The sequence below is a fragment of the Dipodomys spectabilis genome, unplaced genomic scaffold (genome assembly GCF_019054845.1).
Source record: "Dipodomys spectabilis isolate Male_0828 unplaced genomic scaffold, ASM1905484v1 ptg000006l, whole genome shotgun sequence".
Taxonomy (NCBI): Eukaryota; Metazoa; Chordata; class Mammalia; order Rodentia; family Heteromyidae; genus Dipodomys; species Dipodomys spectabilis.
Window position 1 is genome coordinate 16,906,292 of NW_024870683.1, and position 27,492 is coordinate 16,933,783.

Below are 27,492 nucleotides of genomic sequence, written 5' to 3' on the forward strand. Positions count from 1 at the left end.
GTCTTATGTTTGGAAATAAGAAGAAGTCTTACATTCAGAGGAAATAAGCAGGGAAGTGGCCATTTAATAATTCCAGAAAAACGTTGAGAGACACTCAGGTATAAGTAGTTACACTGGGAATCTGGACTTTTGCATGTTTTAAAATATTAAAAATAGTCAAGCACCAATAGCTCACACTGTGAGGCTGAGATCTGAGGATTGCAGTTTATAGCCAGCCTTAGCAGGAAAATCCATCAGACTCAGCTCCAATTAGTCACCAAAAAACTGGAAATGAAAGTGTGGCTCAAATGGTAGAGTGCCAGCCTTAAATGGTCACCCAAGAGTGCAAAGGCCTTAAGTTCAAGCCCTTTCACAGGCACACCCAATAAAACATTGGGAACAAAAGATTTACATGAACACATATGGAGACTAGATGTCCCAGGGAAACTGTTAGCAGGGGTGAAGGAGGAAGTATGCTGGATGCGGTCAGATCTGCGTACCCAGGCTACAACTTTGTGCTAAAGTAGAAATGTGATTTTGAGGAAGTAGTTTGCTTGATGACTTCTCAGTTTCCAAGTCACCTGAAGAAAAGACCCCTGACTTTGTCAGCTATAACGAGAAGTTTTTTAAAAGTCCTGATGAGAGCAGGACACCCAACAGAGTTCAAACAGTGCACTTAATAAATTGTACTCTTCTTTACATTGATTATTACTATTTGAACTCCAGGGCATTCTTCTGAGTGCTCGTAACTTTGTGTAAAACTCACTTGGATACATATAGTGAAATTAGAAACTGCAAAAGAAAACTCACCAAGGTGGTAGAGGAATTGAAAGGCAGACCTGAAAAAAGGTCTGAAAGAACCGATTATTTATCGTAGGACGTGAAGACTGGTGAGTGGCTGAATGACTGTCCTGAAGGCGTCTGGGGCATCGTTATGTGGGAAATTATACCCAGCTGTTCTCCATTTCCACTGAAGTTGACAGATCCAGGGCAGACGGGACAGGCCAGAGCCAAAGAACAAAAGAGAAAGCAGTAGACATGTCAAGATATAAATCAGCAACAAATGTAGAAAGAACAAGGGGGCTGCAGCCTCAGGCCAGTGCCAGGGAAATTCATGTCAGCCTTCCCCATGAAATCGGTGTCCCCGTGTGTACCTTCTCCCTCATTGATCCTACCACTCCTCTTCTCAAGCCCTGGATACCACCTTGCTCTTGGGTTATGTTCAGGGCTGCCTTACACAGAGCAGTCACAGTTCATGCCCTACACTTTGCTTAGAGCAGTGGTTCTCAGCTGGGGGCAATCTTGCCTCCTCTGAGTACATTAGTCTGCAAGCATTTTCAGTTGTCATGACTGGGGAGAAGGGAATGCTAGAAGCATCTGATGAGTGGAAGCCACAGATGCTGACAAACACTGTACAATGCCGAGGATCATCCTTACAACGGAGAATTGCTCTCAAATGTCAATCATACAACTATGAAGTCATCCTATGCTAGGGGAATAGAATATCCTAGCATGGGCTCCTTAAGACTTACTAGTTTATGCCAAAGCATTTGCGTGGAACTGAATGGTTTAGAAGACTGCTAAACATTTGCTATTCTAAGAAAATGTGTGGATTACATTATAATCATGTGTTTCTTAGCTGTCTGCTATACTTCGGGTTTAAAAATATTTATATTTCTAAATAAGCAACTGACTCTTTGTATAGGGAAAATAACATATGCATTAGAGCTCCAGGAAGTATTACATAGATACCACCTTCTAAGCACCCTCTTTCCAGCATTTTGCTGGCCAGTGAAGTGCACACATTCAAGAGCTCCCAAGGCAGTGTCTGATCTGCAGTTAGAATATTGTGGTAGAGACCAAAGCATGGTGATGGGTAAGGAAAATTCACCAGGATCTGAACACAGGCCAACAACAAAGGGAAGACTGGAGGATCCAGTGTGATAAAGACTGAAACTCTTAAGAATGTTTCTGCTCAGTGACTCTGAGAAAAAAAAAAAAAATCATGCTTTCTTGATTTAATAATACATTGCTCTTTCTAAATAATCTAAGTGTATGTTGTGTGCTGTGCGTCCATTTGTAAACTTTCAGTCTTCTGAAATCCAGACACAGCATGAAAGCACACATGCTATATTTGATTCTTGCATAAATAGCACAGATTTTAATTTTATCCTGGTTATGGATATCTGGCGTGTGCGCCGATACTCTGGGCAGACTGGTGTGAAATTTAATTTGAGCAGTTAAAACACAAGGGTGAGAGAGTGCAAAGTAAACAAGCACACGCATTTCCAACCCTAACAGCATTTAGTGTGTTAGCAGGCAAGACACCCAAATCCTCTCTCTCTCCCTTTTTTTCTTTTCCTTTTTTTTTTCTATTGTGCCAATCAGATTACAGATTGTCTGGAGAGAGACAAATCCTCTGTGTCTCCTGTGGCAACCCTACTTCCCCCTCAAGTTGCCTGTAGCCATTTTCTTAGTGGGTTCTTCAGAGTTGGGATTTGGCCTTGGAGTGAAAGGAAGAAAAGTTTTCTTGGTTTTCATACCTTTACTACTAGATTAGAGATAGACTTGCGTTCTGGACAGGGGCGGAATCTTCTCTGCAAAGGGGAAATGGGAAATCATGGCAATAATATATTTATAGCGACACTGACTCTGGTTGACATCTCAGCTTTGCTGATGACATGAGCTGTGAGTGTTGGGGAATAACTGAAACTCTGCTTCTTGCTGAATTTATTCTAAAAATCGGGGTAACTGCAGTGTTGGAGAGGTATTGGAAAGAAGGTGCTAAAACAGAAGTGGTACATAGGCACCTCATTAGTAGTACCCGAGACATTTCTACCCTCAGCTGTCTAGGAAGAAGGCCAATGCTGATGGTTACTGTCACTAATCTAGATTTTTAAAAAAATGGTGGCCATATCCATACCCACCCCTACCTGAATCAGGACTTGGCACTTTTCAGTGTGCCCTACCTCTAGGTATAGGTTATTCTGGAGAAGCAAGTACAGAAGAAGCTGGTGCTAGTGGAATGTGTGGTTTGGGTGACTAGGAGGAGGGCACTGTGTGTGACATTCATGGATCCAGACCCAAGAGAGGTAGCAAAAGGGAATGGGTCAGTTTTCTTCTTCTATTCAAAAAAAGGGGTGAGGGGGAAACATGTGCCTACCATCAGTAAAAACACACAACTTTCCATTCAATTTGTTTCCACAGAAGAGCGAGTTGTCCCCATTGAAGTATGCCGGTCCAAACTGTCAAAATACTTGCAGGGAGTAGTGTTCCGCTGTGATAAGTGCACTTTCACCTGCTCCAGCGACGAGAGCCTGCAGCAGCACATCGAGAAGCACAATGAGCTGAAACCTTACAAATGCCAGCTCTGCTACTATGAGAGCAAGCACACCGAGGAGCTGGATGGGCACCTTCGGGATGAGCATAAGGTACTTGCCCAACACTTCCTTGCTTGCCTGCCTGTGGAGCACTCCTGTGGGGAGAGGGGCCAAGCCAGGAGTCAGGTGAATTTAATCCCACTAACTCTGCACAAGACAAGAGACAGGAACTGAGATAAGCTTAAAGTGCAAGTTTGATTTGTCTATTGTGATAGAACTAGGAAGCCATGGCCTGGGAAGGTGGCTCAGTGGTAGAGCGCTTGCCTTGCATGCATGAGGCCCTGGGTTCAATTCCTCAGCACCACATAAGCAAAAAGAAAAAAACCAGAAGTGGTGCTGTGGCTCAAGTGGTAGAGCGCTAGCCTTGAGCTGAAGAGCTGAGGGACAGCGCCCAAGCCCAGAGTTCAGGCCCCAGGACCGGACTCCCCCCAAAAAAGAAATAGGAAGTCATTTTTGAACATGGCAAAGCATAGATGATGGAAATCAGACCCTCCTCCCCCATAATGTATTTCTTTTTTTGTCTGACAAGAGTATATTTTCATCTTTTTTTTTTCTTGGTCAGGGCCTGTGCTCTGTTGCTGAGCTCTTTTGCTCAAGGCTGCTATGCTGCCCCTCTGAGCCATAGCGCCACTGCCTTCATCTTACTTTAAATGTGTTATCACAGGGTTGGCAGAACTTCTGTAAAGAGCCAGAGAGTAAACATTTTAGACTTTACAGGGCTACATATGACTTCAGTGAAGACAAATGCTCAAGTCTGCTGTTATAGCAAGAAAGCAGATTATCGGTGATACATAGATAAGCAAGCACAACTGTTTGCTAATAAAACTTTATTTATTAAAAAAAAAAGGTGAGCCATTGTTGCTAACTCCCATTGTATCTGATTGATATACCACCATGTCCTCCAATCTTGTGGGTTGTTTCCAATATTTTTCTAACTACTGTATGTATCTGAATTTTTTTTTTTTTTTTTTGTCGGTCGTGGGGCTTGAACTCTGGGCCTGGGCGCTGTCCCTCAGCTCAAGGCCAGCGCTCTACCACTTGAGCTACAGCGCCACTTCCGGTTTTCTGGTGGTTTATTGGAGATAAGAGTCTCACGGTCTCTCCTGCCCGGGCTGGCTTTGAACCGCGATCCTCAGATCTCAGCCTCCTGAGTAGCTAGGATTACAGGCATGAGCCACCAGCGCCCGGCTTGTATCTGAATATTTTAAGCATCATAAAACATGTGCTTGACATTGGGAAGAGAATTAATTTTTAATACAAGACATAAAACTTCTTTCCAAGTGTTTGCCGATCAGGGGATTCAATCAGAATGGCTTTCTCACCTCACAGGGTTTATTTGGCCCAGGGTGAACTTAGATGATGATTTGTATATTGCCTGAGTAGAGGAAGAGTTCATCAATAGCTAAAACATGTAGTGTCTTCTCTTAAGATCCAACAAGAAACACTTTTGATATTGTTTCCTTTTTTCTTAAACTGTCTTGTCAGTAGCAGAAGGCTTTGCTGATCTTCCAAATGCAAGTTACAAGAGTTTGGTGTCAGGCATGTATCTAATGGGGTGTTGAGAAAAGGGGTTGAGCTTTTTCTCCTGTCTACAATGGCCCAGCTTTATGGTAACTTTTTTGCTTTAGACTGCATTTACTCTCTAATGTCTATCCAAAAAAAAAAAAAAGTGAAAGCAAGAGGAGAGGTATTACTTCAGTTAGAAATTTTAATATTCATTCTTATTCAAACTTCCTGAGCATTTCTAACCCAAACTCAAGGGCAAATCATTTACCTTCCAAACTAGGACTTTTGGGTTTGTTTGCATGTATCTTACTTATGCAACCATCTTTTTATTGTAGTGTTAAAGCTGTCAGGCTGGCATTTGGGGGCAGCAAATGGCCTGTTAGCTGGTGAGGAAATCTAGTGAATATTAGAAATCATACCAGATATGGCACCAAAGGCTTCCTGAGCAGTGGGAAGAAGGCCGAGACTTAGAAATACAGATCAGGGAAACGAGTTATCCAGAAAAGTAGAGGTTCCATTTAGAGCTTTTGGAACCAGAAGACCTGAGTTTAAAGACCTGTCTGCATTTATTGGTTGTGCTTTGAGAAGCACATCTTACTTGTATCTGTACACCTGCCCTCTGATTTTTAAGTGGGAATTCTTAAACAGTCTCAGAAACTCTACAAGATCAAGTGTAGTGCTTGCATTTCCCCTGCTTTGACAGGGGGAATTCTGTTCCACAGAATATTTGTTAATTAAATTGTGCTCAAATACAATGGAAGATGTGTCTGTCATAAAGCCAGTTATATTCTCAAAGACCTGAGATATGTTATGAAATCACTAATTATGCCTTGCATTGTAGACAGTCTTTGATGTTATATTTGCACTAAGTCATATTATGTCCTTATAATTTTACTCTTTCTCATGGTTGACCAGCTGATTAAGCCCAACAAGGAGCTAATTGAGGCTAAAGAATTGCCACTTTCAGCACGCCTAATGATTTTCCTCTTTGTCTCAATTGTTGTTAAGTTAATGAGACTCCAGCTTATTACTGACAGCAGTACTTTTCTCATTTTCCATTCTTTTTCCTAAATGATGAGTACAAAATTCAAGTTTTGAAATAACTGTCCAAATACTATTTTGTAAATAGAGATGGCAGCAATATTGAAACTGAATTTTTCTAGGCAAGTGGTTACTGTTTGCTAGCTAAAAATAATAATTTATTAAGATGGAAGCTATTCAAATCTCTTCATGAAGGATAGATAACTGATATGGTACTAAAGAAATTTGCTGATGATTCAGATATGAAAGTTTGGGACTTAAAGGCAAAAACAAGAAATTAAAGTCACGGAAACTGAGAAAGAAGAAATGTAAGTAGTTTTATTTACAGACAGTGTGATCTTTGTTAATTAGAAAATCCACAATAAAAATCGACTTGGATATTAGTGAACTTAATGAGTTGACAGGCTATAAATTCAATATATAAAATCATTTATACTATTATATATCTATAGTAATAGAGAACCTGAATCTCATCAAATAGAATAAAATACTTAAGAATGAATTCAACCTAAAGCCCACAAGAACTAAACACTGAAAAATGCAAAGTGTTAGGAAATTATTGTAATATATACCATGTCATGGATTAGAAAATTCAATATTGGTAATTATTCCCAAATTGATCTATAAATCTGACATGGAAACACTCAGAAAGGTGGAAATTGACAAAATAATTCTAAAATGTACACAGAAATGTAAACAATCTAGAATAAACAGTGTGGGAAAATAACAGTCAGCGTACCTACCCTTCTTGCTTTCAAAACTTACTGTAAATCAAGTTCTTAAGAGAGGATATTTCTGGTGAACACATAGATTAATGGAACAGAAAGTCCAGGAATAGACTGTCACATGTAGTCTACAGCCATACACCTGAACTCGCCCAGTCTCACCTGATCTCAGAAGACTGTCACATGTGTGGTCAATTGATGCTTAGGTTATTATTTTCTTTTAAATGGAGGCTGAAAGAATTAGATTTACACAAACTCTACACAAAAATTCAGTCAAAATCAATCATACACACATGAGCTAAAATGATTTTTTTTAACTTCTAGAAGAATAGTAATAAGAAAAAAAAGCTGTGGACATTTAAAGCCATCAGTAAATTGAGTTTCATCTGAATTAAACTTTTGATCTAGGAAGACACCATTATGAAAATAAAAAGATGTCAACAGACTGGAAGCAAATATTTGTATAAGAAAGGACTTTATCTATAATGAACTCTTAAAGTCAGTAACAAGAAGATAAGCAACTCAATTCAAAATGAGCAAAAGACTTATACAGACATTTTGCAATAGAAGATATACTGGTGACCATAATATACTGAGATCTATTATACCATAATGGGTACACGTTCATTGAAAGATTTTCAATGTCATTTACTGCTAGAGCAATGAGAATTAAGGCCGGCAGTCAGAATGGGAAATTTAAGAGTGACAGTAATACCAGAGACATGGGGACAAGGTACGCTCATACATGGCTGGTGGGAATGGAAAATGACTTTGGAGTAACTTTACAATTGTTTAAAAGTTCAACATACAATCACCATCTGACCCAACAACCCAATTCTGAAAGTACATGGCTAAACAAAGCATGGTATATATCCATCTAATGGAAAACTACTCAATAAGAAAGAACGAGCTATCAGTATTTAACAACATGGGTGAATCTCAGGTTATGTAGTGTGAGACTAAAGACTGCATAGGGTTTAATTCTGTTTACATGAAATTTCAAGAATAGATAAAATTATAGGAAAGCAAAGCATCTCAGAGGTTGCCTAGGGCTGAAGATAGAGTGTGGGGATTTGAAGGAACTCCCCAAAGGGACAAAAGTGTACTTAAAATTGGATGAGGCTTAGATGATTAGACAAAATGCATGAAGTAAAAGTAATTGGATTCATTTAAAATAGATGTTTTATGGTAAGTTAAGTTATAACTTAACACCCTGACCTCAAACCTATAGTTAAATCTTTGATGTGCATGTTCATTTCTGCCTTCTTTGATTGTAAAGCTAAATCCTTGGAACAAATAGATCAATAAGATACTCAAGATCCAGATTAACATAAGAACTACTAAAAATAAGATATAAACATAGTAGTTCTAAGTCAGTGTCTACTCACTTGCCTTTTCAGTAAAATTTATGCTTTGAGTGCATTGCTCATTATGAATAGGATTAGCTGATTTGAAGCTGTTTGTTATCTAAACTAATAAATGAACTCATTGCTTCTCCAAAGTGATTTGGAGCTATGGAGAGAACCAAAAGAAGTATCTATAAGATATTATTGTATGTATTTTGTTTTCAGCCAAAAGATTTCACTAGAAAGAGCTGAACATTCAAACTGGACATTGAATTCTGCCTGTCAAGGTTATAAAGCTCAGGAACATCTCCAAAGGTGTCAGACTACATCGTTCATTCATGGGTTGGATGAGTTCTGGTAACAGCAGGAAGGGTCCTTGAAGTCAGATATATCATTCCGTTTAAGAACCAAAATGTCAAGTGCACTTGATGTAGGCAGCCATGTTTATCCTCAGAAGCCAGAGTGCAGAAGAGAAGGGATGACAATCAGAACCCTCATTTTTGTAAGGGACAAACAAAATCCTGTTCTCCTTCGCCTTTATCTTTGAGCCACCTGACAAGGAATCATGTGTAATCTCCTAGGATCTAAAGTAAACAGTGTAGGCTGCTTTATTGTATCATGCCTTGACTCCTTTCACTCCATCTTTTTCTGATCTCAATAGATTTTCTAGAAGGCTATTTTATATTTTATTTTCTCTCAGTCTTTCCTTCCTTCCCCATCTCCTTTTTCTTTTATTCTTTCTCTTTCTGTCTTTCTCTATAGCTCTCTCTGTCTCACATATACACAGTGCTATATCGATCATTAATGCAATGCATTAAAACAAATCTATGAAAGATGAACACTTCACAGTCCTAGTAACCATAAAGTTTTAGGAGGAGGGGAACACAAACTTTGCAATTCATACAATTCAAAAGCACACATACCTTTATGTTTGGGAGTAAATTTAAATATATGCATTACCTTGTTAGTGTTCTTTATGGTTCTAAAGCCTCTTTGCCAGTTTAAGGAACATAAAAGTATATTATCTCTAACTTGGTTTGCTCATAAAATTGTCATGTTCACTATATTAAATTTAGAAAGATAGTCTATTCAGGCAATACACATTCACTAATTGAATTTACTTTGAAATGTTTTTAATTTTTTATACAAATGGAGCCTCAGGCAACTGAACTCTAATAACCTCATATCTTTTCTTTTTGCCAGTTTTTGCCGAAGTGAGAGAACATTCAGTTCAAGGCATCTCCAGCCTTTTTAGTTTTCCAATGAAATTGTTCAAGTTTCAGTGCCAGTGAAATTCAGTGTCAACAATATCCCATAGCCAGGCATAGCTGGCTCACGCTTATAATCTTAGCTATTCAGGAGGCTGAGATATGAAGATTGTCGATCAAAGCCAGCCTGAGCAGGGAGTTCGTGAGACTCTTACGACCAGTTAACCAGCAGAAAATTGGAAGTAGAGTTGTGGCTCAAGTTGTAAAGCACTAGCTTTGAGTGAAAAAGCTAGGCGACTGTGTGGTCCAGAAAGTTTAGAACATGTACTTCTCTGACCCTTGTCTGCTTGTCTGTTATCATTCATACTTTCATGGCACTGCCCCTTTTAGTTTGTGACCAATGGTCACTGGTGATATAAGAGGCAAACAGTGACATGCAATGTTAGGTAACACAAGCCTCTTGACTGACATCATTTCCTTTTGAAGACACTCATGTTCAGTAAACGGGAGAAAGAATCCTCAGACTTGAGACTCTAGAATTGTTCTGTGGACTTTCTTCTCTGGTTTCCTCTACTGATGACTTATGAGAAAAGACGCGAGTGCCCACTTCATTCTGCCATTCACAAACATGCTTATGTCTCTCTTTCTCATAAGATTAGATTGCACAATATGAAGATGTATGTTCAACTTGGTAATAGAGGTGTGTGTGTGTGTGTGTGTGTGTGTGTGTGTGTGTGTGTGTGTGTGTGTGTGTGTGTGTGAGTGTGACTGGTGTTTAAATTTAGGACTTTGTGCTTCCTAAACAGGCACTGTACCACTTGAGCCCTGCCTCCAAATAATATTATTTGGAGGTAATACTAATATTTGCAAATCGTCCACTTTCACATGATAATCAACAGTTATAACCATAATAACTGTTATTAACATTTGTAAATCATCTAATTCTTAGAATAAGCCAGAAGTATGGAAATACCCACTAAGAACAAATCTGGACCTTTTTGCTGAGTGGTTAAAAACTGACAAATGGAAGCACCAAGATGTGAAGGTTGCATGTTAGCTGAGCATGGAAGGGCATCTGCACATGTCAGCATTTCAGTATTTTCTGGTTGTCTGCACAGCTGACTTCACCATCCTCTAGCTTAGTGGCCTTCATGGGGAATGTGGGGTTATCAAGCACTCACAAGGATGAGCATACAGTTGTGTGTGTGTGTGTGTGTGTGTGTGTGTGTGTGTGTGTGTGTGTGTTTATGCTGGTCCTGGGGCTGGAGTCATAGGGCCCAGGCGATACCCCTGACCACTTTTGCTCAAGGCTAGTGCTCTGCCTCTAGAGCCACAGCTCCACTTCTGATTTGTTTTGGTGGCTAGTTGAAAATGAGTCTCACCAATTTCCCTTCCTGAGCTGGCTTTGAACCACGATTCTCAGCTCTCAGCCTCCTGAGTAGCTAGAATAACAGGTGTGAGCCACTGACACTCTGCTGGTATACAGTTTTATAGTCAGAATGATTGTGTATTTGAACAACGCACACTCCATGAACATATATGAGTCACACCTCCAGTCTGACTTTTTGCTTGTTAACTGGAGATAAAAGTTTCATGGACTTCCTTGCCTGGGCTAACTTCAGCTCTCAATTCTCAGCCTCCTAAGCAGCTAGCATTATAGGTGTGAGCCACCAGAACCTGGCTTAGGACCTGGGTTCTAAATCTCAAACTCTCAGCCTTGCTCTGGACCTTTCAGGAAAATAGAGCCATAAATTACTTCTGATCTCCAGAGGAGGAAGTGAATCCCCTTCAACTTGTCCTGCACTCTCAGAAGATGGTTTGTTAGTTACTAGATTCCAGGTTTAAGGCATGTGTAAAACATTTCAGAAGCCACCTGAGGAATGTATTGGAAATTTACTAAAGTGTGCACCCTTCGACTTTGACATTTTAATTTCACATCTGGAAATTTCACTCATAAAATTAAAACTTAGCATGAAAGCAATATTGCATGCAAAAAAGGCTTATTAGATCGTTTTTATAGTGAAAAGCCTGAAATCACTCAAGGTAAATTCCTAGAGGAAGTATAGGATCCAATATAGCCTCTTGATCAAATAGGATATAGATTAAAAATTATATTGACTTCAAGAAGAATGTGCATGCTGTGTGAAAGAGAAAAAAAATCAAGTACATTTCTATGTTTTAAAATGATATAGAAATGAGCTGTAGTTAGAAAATTAGAAGGCGGAAATCACAACGATTATGGATGGGTAGTTGGACTTTAAATAGATTCTTTAGTTTCTAAATGTTCTATGCAAATGTGTTTGAATGAAAAAGATAGTAAATAAACCAAAGATACCCAAAACAGCACCAGATCTAGATTCTGCTGGTCAGTGGAGAGTAGCTGTGAGATGCAGGACATAAAGGATTAGATGATAGGCGAGGCATGCTGTCAAAGCAAGTGTGCAAATGTGGGAGAAGCCAAGAGCCAGGGTATTTAACCAAGGAGCACTGTAGGGATGGAAGATTATCTGGGTAAAGTGACCATGGCTGGCCTAGTAGATTTTGGTAGTACATGAAGGACCAAGATGAGACGTGTCGTACAGTTTAACAAAATGAATACCAAGAAGGTGAAACGTGTGTTGTTGGGAAAGGAGGAATGTTAAGTGGAGGAGCAACAGGTGAATGGAGAGAGTAAAAGTGAGCGAATAAAGTCATCATATTCAGTGTGTATATGTGAACATGGAACCAGGAACCTTGAAGGAATGGATTGGTAGGATTGGGACAGACAGGAAAAGGGGTGACATGGATCAAGGTTATTGAACCTTATACATTGACATGTTGAATTGAAATCCCTTGGTACAACTACTTAAAGATAATTTTTAAAGAAATTTTCTTAAAAGATGAGAAGTTGGCAGGTGTAGAAGTAAACTCATGGGCATGGTACACTCCCAAAGCAGCAATATGTTCAGAATGCTACAAGGGGGAACATGGAAAGGGTGGACCAGAACGAGTAATAGTAAGCCATTCATGCTTCTTAAAGATAGCTCTGGCAACAGGGATTATGGTTGCAATATTCTAGCTAAGAATGATGATGGGCCTTCAGTACACAGAGTGGGAAGAGTCTTCCTTTTGGATTGACATTGTTGCTCCACATCTGGATTTTTTTTTAGGATGGGGGGATAGTTAGTTGGAGATGAGAATCTCATGGACTTTTCCTGCCAGAGCTGGATTTGAGCTACAATCTTCAACTCTTAGCTTCCTGAGTAGCTGGGATTACATGTGTGAGCCACCAGTGCCTGGCCTGTTTTAGAGATCATTAAGTATGGTTTTTCCGCTTTCAAATATTTTTCATTGCCTTCCAAAGACTGTAAGGTGAATAAGGCGTGGGTTCTCCCCTGATGAACATCTTACCATGAAAATGCCATATGCAGTTTGAGAATAGTGTAGAACCCAAGAGGTGAGGGGATGGTGGCCATGGAAACACAGTTCTCAAAAAAGTAAATAAAAAGGCTAGAAGGTGGAAAATAACATTTCCTTTAGTGCCAGATCTCCCTCTATCATCTTGAGTTCCAGATGAAGTTAGAGGTTATACTTAAAGCAAGCCCTCAGGGAATCTATACTGAATGAGTGAATGAGTGAATGAATGGATACAAGCAGCTGTATTTTTTTTATTTTTTATTATTTGGGGGGGGGGGGGTCCGGTCGTGGAGCCTGAACTCTGGGCCTGGGCGCTGTCCCTCAGCTCTAGAGCTCAAGGCTAGCGCTCTACTACTTGACCCACAGTACCACTTCTGGCTTTTTTCTTTTTGCTTATGTGGTGCTGAGGAATTGAACCAAGGGCCTCAGGCATACAAGGCAAGCACTCTACCACTGAGCCACCTTCCCAGCCCCAAGCAGCTGTATTTTAAAAGATGCCTGAGGAATTTTTTATTTTATTTGTTTTTGCTTTCTTGGTCTTATGGAGAATGAGAAAATGGTCTAGAAAAGACCTAGAGTCCTAGTCACTTAAAAATCGTTTTCTTCAAATATATCTCAGAATAAGGCAAATTAGCCTCCCCCTCCTGCCACCGGCCCCTGAAAAAAAGCAGCAAACCAGAAAACTTTTATTAAAGTATTTCTCATAAATGCTCTCTGGTTAAAATGTAGATTTTTGTGGTCAAACATAAGTTTATAAATATGCATTTACAGTGCTTGTCATAAGCATTTCCAAATGCCAGAATTGTAAAAGACCCACATTCTCCATTAGGGAAAAGGAAATTACATTTGGAAGACTATTGTGTTCAGTGCAATGCTGACATTGAGGATGTGTGTTTTGAATGACTAGTGATTAATGGCAGACTCTAAACTTGAACTCGGGCCTGTTTGATTTCAAAGTTAATGCTCCTTCTGCTTTAGCTTTTATGTGATAAGAAAATAATTCATAGTGGAGAGGTGAGGTATATAGTATATAAATCCCTAATTACCCGAGATCTATAAGCAAATGTCCTTTCAAGATTATTTTTTAAATTTTATTTATTTACTTATTTATTTATTTGATCTCAGGGCCTGGGTGCTATTCCTGAGCCTCTCTGCTCAAGGCTAGTGCTGTGCCACTTCTAGTTTTTGAGTGGTTAGTTGGAAATAAGGGTCTCATAGGGATTCTTCTGCCCTAGTTGGCTTTAAACCAGGATAGGATTACAAGGTGTGAGCCCCCAGTGCCCCGCCATTTCTTGAAACTTTTAAGTGAGCAGAACAAGAAGTTATCTCTTCTTTTTTTTTACCTTGTCTTCAAAAACCAGTGGAATTCGTGGATCCCATTCTTATGTCTCCTGTTTTAAAAAGAGTTTCCTTCTTGAGTTTTCTTCCCCCTTTAGGTGTACCTATTCTCTACACACCACGGTAGGGACAATGATGAGCCTTTTCATAGGACTGCCGCGTAGCCCTGCTGCTCTGAATCTCTTTCTCTCACATCTGTCACAGTCCATGACAGAGGCCCATCTGCCAGGCATATGGAATTGGTGTTGCTCAGCAAATCTTTGTTCTAGTCTGATCCCAGAGAGTATTTTGGAATTGTCTTGTAAATTCTCTGTCCTCTTCTATGCCCTCATTGCACTGGTCTACGGAGGCAGTCGAAATCCAACTGATGATGTCTGTCTTCTCTCTTCCACTAAATGGTGGGCCTTTGGAAGCTAGAACCATGTCTCACTCACCATGTGTGTCCCCTCCCCTAGCCCCAAAACAAGGGGAGCACAGCACCTTACAGAGGAGTAGCTCAGCCTGTTCTTTGGCTTGACTCTTGTCCCACCTACCCTTCCTAATAGTTCTATCCATGCACCTGGAGAGATTCTGGAAATGAGTGACCAGATAAAACTTTAACACTGCCATTCATCTGAGAACCCTAGCCAGAACATCATTAAAGACTTGGTGGAAATTTTTGTTTCCTTTCAATGATAAATCTTGCAGGAAACTTACGTTCTCATAATTCTAACCACATTTTGTATAAATAAGAACCAGCCATGATTAATACTTTTAAAGGGCTTTTTATGGAGCTAGTTTTCTGTGTTTACCTCAGATAATCCTAGCCTTGACACATGTGCTGTGGTACACTTCATCACAGTAAGCTAACAGCAACAAGATTGTCTTCCACTTAAACTATGGTTGAAGAGTTAAATTATTGTCCTCTGTCTGACCTGGAGTATCCCTGAGCCCCAGTTGATAAGATTATGGGCAGAAGGTCATGGAATGAGGGGTCATTCCCACGGCTTAAGACGAGGACACCTTGTAGGGTCTTTTTGTTTCCAGAAGTAGCCAAAACTTGAGTACTTTATAAATGTCATACCTTTGACTTCCACTAAAAAAAAAAAATACTTACTGGATGGCACATAGGAAGGTCCATAGTTGACAGTTGCAGTGAGATCTATCTCCTGCACTGCTGGATGCTACTTAAAAAGAAAAAAAAAAGACACACTCATCAGGAAAAGATGTTGGGAAAACCCCATATGGTCTGTGGTTCATTATTCCATCTTCTGTTTGGACCTTTCTCAGGTAAGCCGTAACTTTGAGCTTGTTGGACGGGTTAACTTGGATCAGCTGGAACAGATGAAGGAAAAAATGGAGAGTTCCAGCAGCGACGATGAGGACAAGGACGACGAAATGAGCAGCAAGGCTGAAGACAGAGGTTAGTGGTACCCTGCTCTCTGAATCGCAGATGGTACCCGGTACGTCCTTGGAGAGACAGAAGGAAGACAGGAGGTTGCTGGGGGAGGAACAGAAGGAGTGATCCCTCTTGGTTAAGTAGCAGAACAGACTGACTTGAGACTCATCAGGGGCCGTGCCTTTGCTAAAAAAAAAGAAAAGAAAAGGAAGGAAGGGAAGGAGGGAGGGAGGGAGGGAGGGAGGGAGGCAGAGAAAGAAAACTAAGGAAAACAGACATTTTCCTTCTGATATAGATATGTGTGCGCTTAACATATGTATATGATAGTGGCTTTTTTTGGACAAGGAAAACGAGGCTCTAAAGAATTTTTAGATGAGGATGGACAGAGACCAAGATGAGTGATGCTCTAGGGTTGTTGGTGAACATGAATGAACATGGAGTTGAATGTTCTTCTAAAGTAACTGCTGGGACCAGGGTGGGAGGTGTCAAAGAACTTGAGCCCTCTTCACATGTTGATTGGTCTCCATGTGTCCCTCTGCAGGCCCTGTTCTAAACTCCCTAAAGCCCTGAGTCCAGTCTGTAAAGAGAAGAAAGAGAGGCAATGTCTTGCATTAGACCATGTACTTCCAGAAATGAAATCTTTGAGTTCTCTAAATTCCTACCAGGTTTCAAAAGTGTTTAGTTGAAGATAGGGTGTTCTTTTTTTATACTGTTCAACATATTTGGCCATTCCTTGGGCTGTTTATACAAAAACAAAAATAAGGCTAAGATGTATTCCTTTAGTTACTGTATATACATCAAAAGTATGTGTATAATCTAACTATAAGAAATACACATTATAGATGTCAGCCCAGTGATTAAAAGAGTAGTGTTAATTGCCTTTTTTTTTTTTTTTTTTTTTTTTAGTACCAGGGTTTAAGCTCAGGGCCTTGTGTATTCAGCTGGCAGTCTACCACTTGAACCTTGCTTTAAACCCAGTTTTCATTTTTGGAGATGGAGTCTCATAGACTTTTCTGCCAAAGCTAACTTTGGACCATGATCTTCTGGATCTCAGCTTCTTGAGTAACTAAAGATTACAGGCATGAGCTACAAGCAACTGGCTTGAAAAATACATTTTTAAACTAAAGCTTCACATTTTGCACTCTGATATTGTATTTAATTCATACATATATGTCATATATTATTTCATATATATATATTTAAGAGTTATAAACTATATGGAAACATATAGTATACGGTACACAACATAATCCCTGGAAATATGTATTGTAGAATGGCTAATTTAAGCTAATATATTATCTCACTTCATTTTGGGGTGGGAACACAAAATTGAATCAGCAATTTTCAAGTATATAACATATATTAGTAATCATTATCCTGTCCTATAGTAGATCTCCATAACTGATTGTTCCTGCTTAGCTGAAATTTTCTAGCTTTTAACTAACATCTCTCTGTTCCCTAATTTAGCCCTTGATAGCCACTATTCTACTACATTTTTTTTTCTTTCTTTCTTTTTGGTGCCAGTACTGGGGCTTAAACTCAGGGCCTTGCACTCCTAACTTGACTTTTTCTTTCAAGGCTGCCCATCTACTACTTAAACCACACCTTCACTTCCAGTTTTCTGATGCTTAATTGGAGATAAGAATCTCAGGGACTTTTCTGCCCCAGCTGGCTTTGACCCTCAATCCTCAAACATCTTGAATAGTTAGGATTACGGGCATGAGCCACTGGTGCCAGACTAATACTTGTTTGGTGTTTTTGTTGGTGTTAGTGTTGTTTGTGCTTTACTTCCTTTAGCCCAATGATCTAGGTTCATCCATGTAGTCATTCCTCTTTTGTCGTTGTTGGTGGTGGTAGTGGTGATCATGGGGTCTGAATTCTGGGCCTGGGCGCTGTCCCTCAGTTCTTCAGCTCAAGGCTAGCACTCTACCACTTGAGCCACAGCACCACTTCCAACTTTTTCTGCTTATGTGGTGCTGAGGAATTGAACCCAGGGCCTCATGCATGCAAGGCAAGCACTCTACCACTGAGCCACCTTCCCAATCCTAAGTTTTCTTTATGGTTATTATAAGGGTAATGTACATAAGGGTTATAGTCAAATAGGTCAGATAATTAGTACATTTCTTCTTGGTCACTGTACTCTTTCCCTCACCATTCCTTTTGTTTTTGTTTTTTTTAAGCTGAATAATATACTGTGTGTTTGTGTGTGTTCATATATACACATTTTTTTCTATTTATTGATGGACACTCAAGTTGTTTCCATATCTTTGTTATGAGTACTATGTTATGGTGCACCTGGGAATACAAATATCTCTTGCACGTACTTCTTTTTCTTTGGAGGTAGTGATAGGATTTGCTATTACTATAGTAGTAGTAGTAGTAGTGCAATGGCTGGTTTTTATGGTAGTTCTATTTTAACTTTGAAGAAATTCCAGACTGCTTTCCATAATGACTATACTAATTGATATTCTTAGTAAGACTATGCATGGATTACCTTTTTCTATTTCCTCACCAACATATGGTATCTTTTTGTTTGAATTCCCTATGTATTTGGGATATGGACCCATGACAGATTCATTTACAAACATTCCCTCCCACTACGTATTGTTTCTTTGCCTGCATAGGAACTTTTTAATTTTGACATAATCTCATTTGTCTATTTTTGTTACTTGTGCTTTATGGGTCATATCCAATATGTCATGGAGTTTTGCCCGTGTTTTCTTCTAGTAGTTTTATAACAGTTAAGCCTTATATCCATTTTGAGTTGATGGGTTTCCTGGCACTGTTTATTAAAGAGACTGTCCTTTCCCCTTTGTGTGATCCTGATAACCTTCTCAAAAATCAACCAACCGTAAAGGTGTGTATTGTTTTCTGGACTCTCTGTTCCTTCCACTTGATCCACGTGTGTTTTTATGTCCATCCCATGCTGCTTTGATTACCTTAGCTTGGTAGCAGATTTTGAAGTCAAGTAATGTGATACCTCTAACATTATTCTGTGTACTGCTTGGGACCTTTTTTTTTTTTTTTTTTTTTTTTTTTAGTTCCCTGGGTTGTATTGTGGGGGCTGGAAATGTTTTATAGTAGTAAGAGCACTTGCTGAGCATGTCCATGGCCCTGCTTCAAACCTCAGGACTGCTTTCCTAAAATTAATTAATTACATGTGATAACACCTAAGCCTTTAGCCCAGTTCCTGGAACATAGAACCACCTCGTAATGCAGTAGATGTTATTACTGTCATTTTATAAATGAGAAGATGAAGGTCTAAACAATTTTGTGAGCTTGTCCAAAATAAAATGTATAAAAACATTCATAATAAGAATATGTACATATGCATACATACATACATACCTATATACATATAAAAGAAAACACTGGAGGTTGAATTTACGTCTTATGTTCTCCAAAGACAAGACTTCTACTATTACCAATTTTCCCATCCCTTGAACAGTGGCATAGTAAAGGAAACCTAGCCTTGAAATCTGAGAATTTAGTGGCTCTTAGGGCCTCATTGTAAGTTGCCTTTTTGGGGGGGGGCGGGCGGTGCTAGTCCTAGGGCTTAAACTCAGGGCCTGAGCTACCACTTGAGCCACAGCTCTACTTCCAGCTGTTTTGGTGGTTAACTAGAGAATAAGAGCGTCTCACAGATTTTTCTGCCGGGGCTGGTTTCAAACCTCCATCCTTACAGCTCAGCCTCCCAAGTAGCTAGGATTATAGGTGTGAGTCACAGGCACCTGGCATAAAGTGTACTTGTGTTAGTAGAGACTATATTCACCCATTTCTTACCCACCTCCCAAAAAAAGAGAGAGATGGCTTTTTTTTCTTTTCTTCTTTTTTAAGACCTTTTCATAACTAGGTTCTTCACAAGGAATCTTTAACATCTGTGCACTGTTATGAAAGTACTCTGGGAAAGAGTGCTTCTGAAAGAGAATACAAAGATTCCTTCTTCATGGTGCTCTGTGACCCTGCTGTTCCTCTTTGAGAAATAAATTATTCCTCATTGGCTCTCATGATTATTTTTAATCTCTAAAGTAAAGCACAGGTTATTTTTGAAATTATTACAGAGGAAGGGGGGGAAAAAACCCTCCAAAACCACCTTGAAGTTCCTTCTTTCCCTGTGACTCCTAAACACATAAATAAATAAAGCCTTAAGAAATGAGTAGAGACAGAATGGCATTGGTGATGTGTGCAGGCATTTTCCCTGACTACCCTATGTGGTCTCTTGTTAACACTAGGCTCCACACCAGACTTCACTAGAAAGCACTTCATGATGTCTGCTTCTCAGTGGAGAGGAGAGCATCCACATTCCTGAGCCTGTACCACAAGCAGAAAAGTTCTGCACGGAGAAGCATGTATTTGTAGCTTCTAACCACATTGGTAGGAATTGTGAGCTAAAGCCTTTGTTTTCCCCTCACCCGTCATCCTCATAAGAACGGCTGTCTTTGTTCCATCTCCTTTGAATGGCCCTAAAATCAATATTCTTGCCAAGCAGACAATAGCCTTAGGGTGTTTTTGCCAGACATTCTGGCTTCTAGGAGTAGAGGGTGGGAGGTGGAGTTATCCTAGCTCTCAGGCTGATTGAGAGCAATTTGAAGTGTGGCAGGTAATGGGTGGCCTCTTCCTTTGAGGATGCAACTTAGCATGTGCCCTTGGCTACAATAGATGACTGGTTTCATGTTTCCTAGGGGAAAAGGAGCAAGTGCACCGGAGTACTCTCCTTGTTGACATGTTAGACTTTCATCACACACACCCTCAATCTCGCAAGTCCACATCCTTATAGCTGTCCTTATAGCTCCTTTCCAAACCCAGAACGTAGACATGGGGCAGGGCTTGTATAGGAAGAAAGCTCAGGAAAAGTGAAAGAACCAGGCATGAGGAAAATCAAAATGAACCCAAGCAGAATGCTGCTCACCCCGCCCCCTCTCATTATGCAGTTGGGAGGAGTCAGGAAGGCATTCTGTTGATTTCTTGCCCAAGATAATCCCTGCTAAGGAATTAATGCGCAGAGCAGATGGTGCTGTCTCATTTCCAATGAAAAGAATCAAGGAAGATAGTCTGTGCAATTATTTTTAATGGCTTGTGTGGTGATCTTCTTAATTTGTGAGAAAATGTTTCATCTTTTGTGAAAACTGGCCCTGTTCACATGGCGTTCTGTGCGGAAGATGAAGGCGTCCCAGAGCATCTGACTTGGGAGGATTTTATTAAATGGGGGCGTGTCAATCAGGAGATGTGCCTGTATCACCTTGTATGCATGGGTCCAGAATGGTCTCACATGTAAAGATGATCCCGCTTCCCCATACGCTTCCCTCATTTTGCAGCCTGGCTACACAACTGACTAGTCCTGCTGTTTATTACCCACACAAAGACTTGTCCCTCTGTGATCTAATGAAAGACATATGGGCTTGGGATTCAGGATAGCACAAAGGCCATATAGCTATCATCTTTGAGTTTCTAAGGGGTGTGGCTTAAAAACAATTAGCCAGCCAATCCAGATTTGTCCAACTCCCTAACATGTGTCCAGAACTATGGAGAACACAGAACAAAGAATTTAATATTTGATGTCCAGACCTGTCCAGAACTATCATCTGTCCCCACAATTGTGAGTAGCACTGATTGACAAGCTGATGTGGGAAGCTGGCCAGAATCCCTCATTGTCTGGGGTCACACTTAGTAAGTGAGTAGAGGTCAAACTATGGGCCTTGAGATAGAAGAAAAACCAGGAGAGAGAGAGAGACCCAAGTAGAGAAGAAATGCTCAGGAGCCATTGGAGTAGACAGGGGGCTTCTTCTGGCAAGAATGCCTTGGACTATTGGTGATGGGAGATTTTGGGGGTGGGGTAAGGAGACATGGGGAGACTTGGAACTGCTCTTAGGAGCTATCTAAGAAGTGCCCTTTGGGGAGGTCCTTGGGGAATCTGGAACGCACTTTCGCCTTGTGGCTTCCCAGGTGAGGAGCACAGGTTCGCTGGTGAAGGATGACCCATCTCTCTGCACGTTCGTGTTCGTGTGGCATGCCGGTGATAGGGTGACACTATTGCTTTCTCTTTGCAGAGCTGATGGGATTCTCAGACCATGGAGTGCCTGTGAACAGCGAGAAGCGTTTTCCATGTGAATTCTGTGGACGGGCATTTTCACAGGGCTCTGAGTGGGAGAGACATGTGCTGAGACATGGCATGTAAGTCCTTTGTCCCATGGTTGATGCTTGGGAGAGGAAGTCAGGGTTCTGTGTCAGAAAGTGGGAGAAAGACCAGGTTTCTCCTCTGTTAAATTTGAAAATGGCCACCCAGCCACAACTCATGAAGGAAACCATTGCAATATATTGGAGATGAACTTTACAGCTTGGAGAGGAGAGCCAAGGGGGGTGGGGGAGGGGAGTGGGAGAAAATGAGGGAGGGGGTAACACTGTTCAAAAAGAAACATATTCATTACCTTACTTATGAAGCTGTAACCCCTCAGTGCATCACCTTTACAATAAAATTTTAAAAAGAAAGAATGATATGTCCTACATAAGTCAATGCAGAAGTATAGCATTTTCTCTAGCCTATCTCCCTTACATATTTATTAGTATTACCTTCTATGCAACAACATGAATTTTTTTGTGTGTATACTAGTCTTGGGGCTTGAACTCAGGACCTAGTAACTGTCCTTGAGCTTTTTTCCACAAAGCTGACTGCTCTACCACATGAGCCACAGCTCTGCTTCTAGGTTTTGGTGGTTACTTGGACAATAGAGTCTTACAGATTTTCCTTTCCAGGCTGGCTTTGAACTATGATCCTCAGATCTCAGCCTCCTGAGTAGCTAGGTTTTGAGGAGTAAGACACCAGTGCCTGGCTATGAATTTGCCTCTAAACATCTAACTCTTATTCTGTCCTCTGTGACTGTCTATTCCCTGAGTGGCTTTGAACTTACACATGTACTGGGCAAGAGTCCAAGGAACAGAGTCAGTTTCTATCTTTCCTCCCAAGTAGGTGAGAACTTTCCTTTGTAGATACTTAGTCTAAGCTGCTTAAACATAGATTCATCCCTTTGGCAAGGTGCCTTTGGTCTACAAGACACAGAAGGAAATTAGGATCTGGTTTTCTAGAATAGGCCCTGAAACCTCAAATGCCTAGATTTCTGAGAATGCAAAACTTCCTGAGATACAGGTTTGTCTACAGGGCTTTTGCTTTTTGTTTATTTCTGTGGCCTTAGTTATGGACCTGTCCAAAAAAAAAAAAAAAAAAAGGTTTTGATATCTAAGATACTCTTTTTAGCTTAATAAATATTAGCCAATCTCCAAGCTTCTGGAATCAGCTGAAGCATTTGAGCACAAGACAATCCTTGTTAGCGTTCTAATTATTATGACTCAGAAAAGATGACATGAAACTATTATGTTAGTCTGGAAACAAAAACATGGTGTAATCAAAACATACGCTAATAATGGATATTTTTGTAGGTTCGAATGATACAGAAATACATATCCCACACAGAGCAGACAGCAAAGATATATCACTGGCAACTGACTCATAGACACCCAGAGCTTTGTATCAAAATAAACCCAAGGCTCCTTTAGGATTTTGAGAACTATGAGAGCACTGGAGTCGTGTTTATTTGATTAGGAAATGCATGCATACTGAACTGCCTCTTCTGTGATTCTCCCCTCCATCCCCATCCCTCAGGGCATTGAATGACACCAAGCAAATAAGCAGAGAAGAGGTGCACCCAAAAGAAATGATGGAGGACATGCTGAAGATACCTATCTCCATGGAGGAGAAGGAAGACGATGAGCCAATTGGGATAGACTTTTCCCTAAAGAGTGAAACGGTAGCCATCTGTGTCGTAACTGCCGACAAATCTCTCCTGGAGGATGCAGAGGCCAAAAACGAATAAGAGTTTTGTTGAAATTCTTCATCAAACCTGACTTAACCCATGATGAGAAAGTGGGAGGGCTGGCATGGGCTGAGAAGGGAGGGACAGAAAAAAATAAAGAAATAAAGAAAGAGAGAAGACAGAACAAAGCTGCTTTTTAGGGACTGAACAATCTATTTTCAAAGCACTGGTACCTGTGTGAGTGAGTATGTAAATTAAAGTTATTTAAATGGTTGGAATATGTGGCTCCTTTTCCATCACTCCATCTTTTTCTTCTGGATCTTCACCATGGAAGTTTCCTCCGCTGCGGATGTGGGAATACCTTCTGTGGGCACGGTGCGTTCCATGGTCCCCTTGGACAGTCTACGGAAATACACGCTCCGGGACAGTGGAAGACGTCTCCAAGGGGAACAACTTTTTGACGCACAACTTTCTGTGCGTTTTTCTAGTTTTAATACCTTAAGCTTTTTCAAGACCTAACTGCAGCCGCTTTGGGGAAAATAATAATAATAATAATAACAAGACAAAAAAATAAAAACCAGAAAACAAAAAAAGAACTGCTTTGCATAAAACAGTCACCTGTTTCCTAGTACCTCAAACTTAACCAAGGGAATTCTCTGCATTTCTCAGTACTACCTGTCGTCCTGTGGCTAAATGTAGAGAGAACTGCTGGGCAAGATGGTGAATGGAGGGGGAAATAAAAAGAGTTTTAAAGAAAGGAACACAAATTGTGCTTAAAATCCCCGTGTGGGTTTTATTTCTTAAAATACTGTGATTTTTTTAATTATTTTAGTAAAAAACAGAACAAAACAAAAAAACAGAAACAGACTTTAATTATTAGATCACTGTTTGTGAATGGTCATCCTTACTCCAGGTAAGCTGTTTATTCGTGTTCAACTATAATTTAGATTTCAGTAGCTTCATGTGAACTAATTTTAAGGTGATGGTGGCATTTTGTTTGCCACCTGTTTATTTTCTATCCAGTTGAGTGTTACAAACACAGCACAATTAAGTTTTTTTTTCATTACTTGTTTGTGTGTGTATGTGTATGTGTGTGTTGTTTGTTACTATTTTAATTCCAGGGCAAGGGAGATTTAGTTTCTTTGTGAATAGGAATGTTTTTATTTTAAACATGGAAATAACAACATAAAAAAGTTAACCTCTTTTGTTTTTCTTTTTAATTTAATGATAGAACCAAACTTTCAGCACAGCTATACCATCTATAGGCCAGGCAAAGAGGTCCTCTTTTGTTGTTTATCAAATTAACACCTTATTTGTCTCACATCCATAATTTCTTAGGATGGCTGACTTTTGTTTGTATTGTATTTTGTAGGGGTTACTCATTTGTTTGGGGGACCGAGGGGGACATGCTAGAGTCTCTTCCCTTTGGCGAGAGTGGACAAGAAATGATAAACTACAAGGAGCCTGGAGAACTACTTTTTTGATTTGTTGTTTTTGTTTTTAAATTTAGTTGTCAGCTGCTCTGTTTCCTTGTATTCACTTTTTCTGGAGGAAGCAGCTTAAACTAAAGCTAAGCCTACATTTATAATATGTTCTGATTGTGAACAAAAGAGTTTCGTTCCAAAAAGTAGGAAAGAACTTTTCTTAAACCCTAGGTTTTAGAAGCTGGTGTGTGAGCTTGTGTGTGTTTGTGTGTGTGTGTGTGCGCGCGCGCGTTTGTATGCATGCACATGTGTGTGCCAATGTGTTCACACACGTGCATGTATGAGTCTTGGTTTTCATGATTTTGGTGGTGTTTTTTTTTTTTTAACTTGGAATGGGAGGGGGAGGGAAGGGAAGGAAGGGCAGGGGATGACCATGTCCCACACAGCTTCAAAAAAATCCATGGAAGATGTTGCATTTGTGGAATGATTGCTTACTTGAAAAGCATGTTCTTTATTTTCTTGCTGTTAAGAATTTTTATTTGTAGATTTAATTTAATTTTTTTCCCTTAGGGATGAGGGGCCATCATATGGAAATCAGAAAAAGGGAAGTGTGAACTCTAGACAAAGATTCATGATTCATTTTTGTGTCCGTATTTGTTTTTAATTGGCCTCATTTCAAATGTGCTAAACAGTTTCATACCTGGATTGGGTGTTTGTAATGGCTACCAAAAAAAAAAAAAAAAAAACCAGAAAGAAAAAACTTAAAAAACAAATGAAAAACTGCAAATGAAAAAGAAAAAAAAAGAAGAAAAAAGGAAGAAAAAGGAAAAAAAGAGAAAATAATTGTGACATGCTTTTATCACTACTTTATTTTTCAAATAACATGTAAATACTGTAATCCATTGGATTTTGTTTTGCTAACCTGTTAATAAAAATATGGGACCATTATCCTTTTAACAAGGCTAGAATGTCATTTTTTGTTCTTTTTCAAACATATATCTGATATTTTGTGGCCGCACATTTTGTATGCATTATTATAATTTTGTTGACTGTAATGACATAGAATTTACAACCCTTTTTTGTTGATGTTTAATTTATACAGAGGACATTTTTTTTTTCAGAGCTTGAGAGAAGAGAATAAATAGCAAAATGATGACCTATTGACTCTAGTAGTCAGTGTTTCCCAATACTTGATGAAAGGGAGGGGGATTCTGAATCCTTGAAGCCAAGGGTTTAAAAAAAAAAAAAAACCACAAGTAGGTTATTCAAGTTGTTTGCAACATACATTTTGTAATGAAATGTGAGAAATTAATAAAGAATTTTTTTCACATGTGTCTATGAGCATCTGTGGTAAGTCATTTGTGGATCTGACAAAGATAGGGAATGGAGCAAAGGCAACCAGACCTTCAGTGCCTGCACCTGAGAACTAATTCAAGCCAGTGAATGGCTGCAGGTGGGCAAGGCCAAGGTAAAGCCAGGGAAGATGTGAGCAAGGGCTATGAAATGTTAGTGTTTCCACACCAAGTGTTTATCAAGGAGGGTTACAGGGGGAATGTTTTCCATCTAAAATGTGAACCAAAGTGATGTTTGAAGCTCCCAGAGAAAGAGTCAGTGTTTCAGTCTCACCACTGGGTCCATGTGCACACTCCTTTCAAAATTAAAGTCCCTGCTCATCCCTTAAACCAAATAGCTACAAGCTATCTACCTGTGTGTCCTGTACAAATTACCACCACTTATTTTTTTTTTTAATGTTAGCCTCTTTTAAATCAGGAGGGGGGGAAATGAATATTCATGAAACCCAGTGGAGTAAAATTTAAACCAACAGTTTTTGTTAAACTGAGCACCAGCTTGCTCCTATCAAATGGCTCATGATAATTTTTTTCAGAGTTCATTCTAAAAACCTCACCTTTCCTCTTGTCTTGTATCGGGTTTGCCAAAAGAATCTGTATGGAAACAGAAAAGAGTCATTAAGACACTGACAAAGCTGCGTAGAAAGGAAACTAAGTTGGATAAATTAGGATTGCAATGGGAAGCACAGTGATTCTAGTTGTGAGTTGGTAAAAATGTTCTTGTGAAACCTGATGTAAGTCACATGTTTGGGTCTAAGCTTGCCTGGTAGGTAGGCAGATAAATAAGAGGATTCCCATTCTCCTTAAGTCACTTATCATCATAAGAGATACTCAGCCTTTTCTAGGGTTGTGAGTTGAGAAGTTTCTCCTGTCCTATAAAGGTGGACTCCATTGCCACACAACTGTTCTCGCCAGCTCCGTTGCACATTGTGAACAATGTCTATCCTCCCAGTTGGTTTTATGGTGAGAAAATGGAATTTATACCTAAATTAGTCATAATAGGGCTCCTCTACAGCAGTTCCTGACATCTTGGGCTTAGTCCAATGGAGGCTTGCTTCCCAGGGTTGATTTGTAGAATTCCTTTTCCCCTTGTAACTCAGGAATCTAAGCTCCTCTTATCTGGGGATACTATTACCCAGGGTCACTACTGAGAGCGTGGAGGTATTCTAACCCCTCAAAGGCTGCATCCAGGTAATGGCACACCTCACTTGCAATCACACTGCATGACCCCTCCTACTCAAAAGAGAATGGGGAAGTGTGTGGATTCTGATCTACCAAGGAGTAGATTAGCTACTAGTTTCTGCCACAATCAAAAGCTAAGGGAACAGCAGAGAACCTAGAAATTCTCTGAAAATGAGATGCTGTGCATCAGCCAGGTACCTGGGTCAATATTTCTTAGCAACTATTTGGTTCTGGTCCCTGTATAAGAACAAAACTGGAACTTGATGTTGTTGACAGATGGAGCATTTGGACAGTATGGCTTTCCCATGGCAGAGGTAGGACTTGCTAGACCTTCCATTTCCTCTCTGGAAGCATTGGACACACATCTCTGTTGATGCTGTGGTGTGGGGGATGTGGTGTTGTGAGTGAATGGGTTTTCTGACCATCTAAGGGAGC

General features: G+C 39.9%; 1 protein-coding gene across 2 annotated transcripts in view; it reads left to right on the forward strand.

Moving 5' to 3' along the window:
* The window catches only part of Znf462 (zinc finger protein 462), a 145,240-nt gene extending 119,974 nt beyond the window's left edge, over positions 1-25,266 (forward strand). For both annotated transcript variants that reach the window (XM_042697387.1, XM_042697392.1), the window contains 4 exons: positions 3,187-3,410; positions 15,189-15,321; positions 21,345-21,468; positions 22,952-25,266. In XM_042697387.1, coding sequence (XP_042553321.1) covers positions 3,187-3,410; positions 15,189-15,321; positions 21,345-21,468; positions 22,952-23,162 — 692 coding nt within the window. In that variant the 3' untranslated portion in view covers positions 23,163-25,266. The remainder of the gene's footprint in view (positions 1-3,186; positions 3,411-15,188; positions 15,322-21,344; positions 21,469-22,951) is intronic.
* Positions 25,267-27,492: the final 2,226 nt, after the last annotated feature.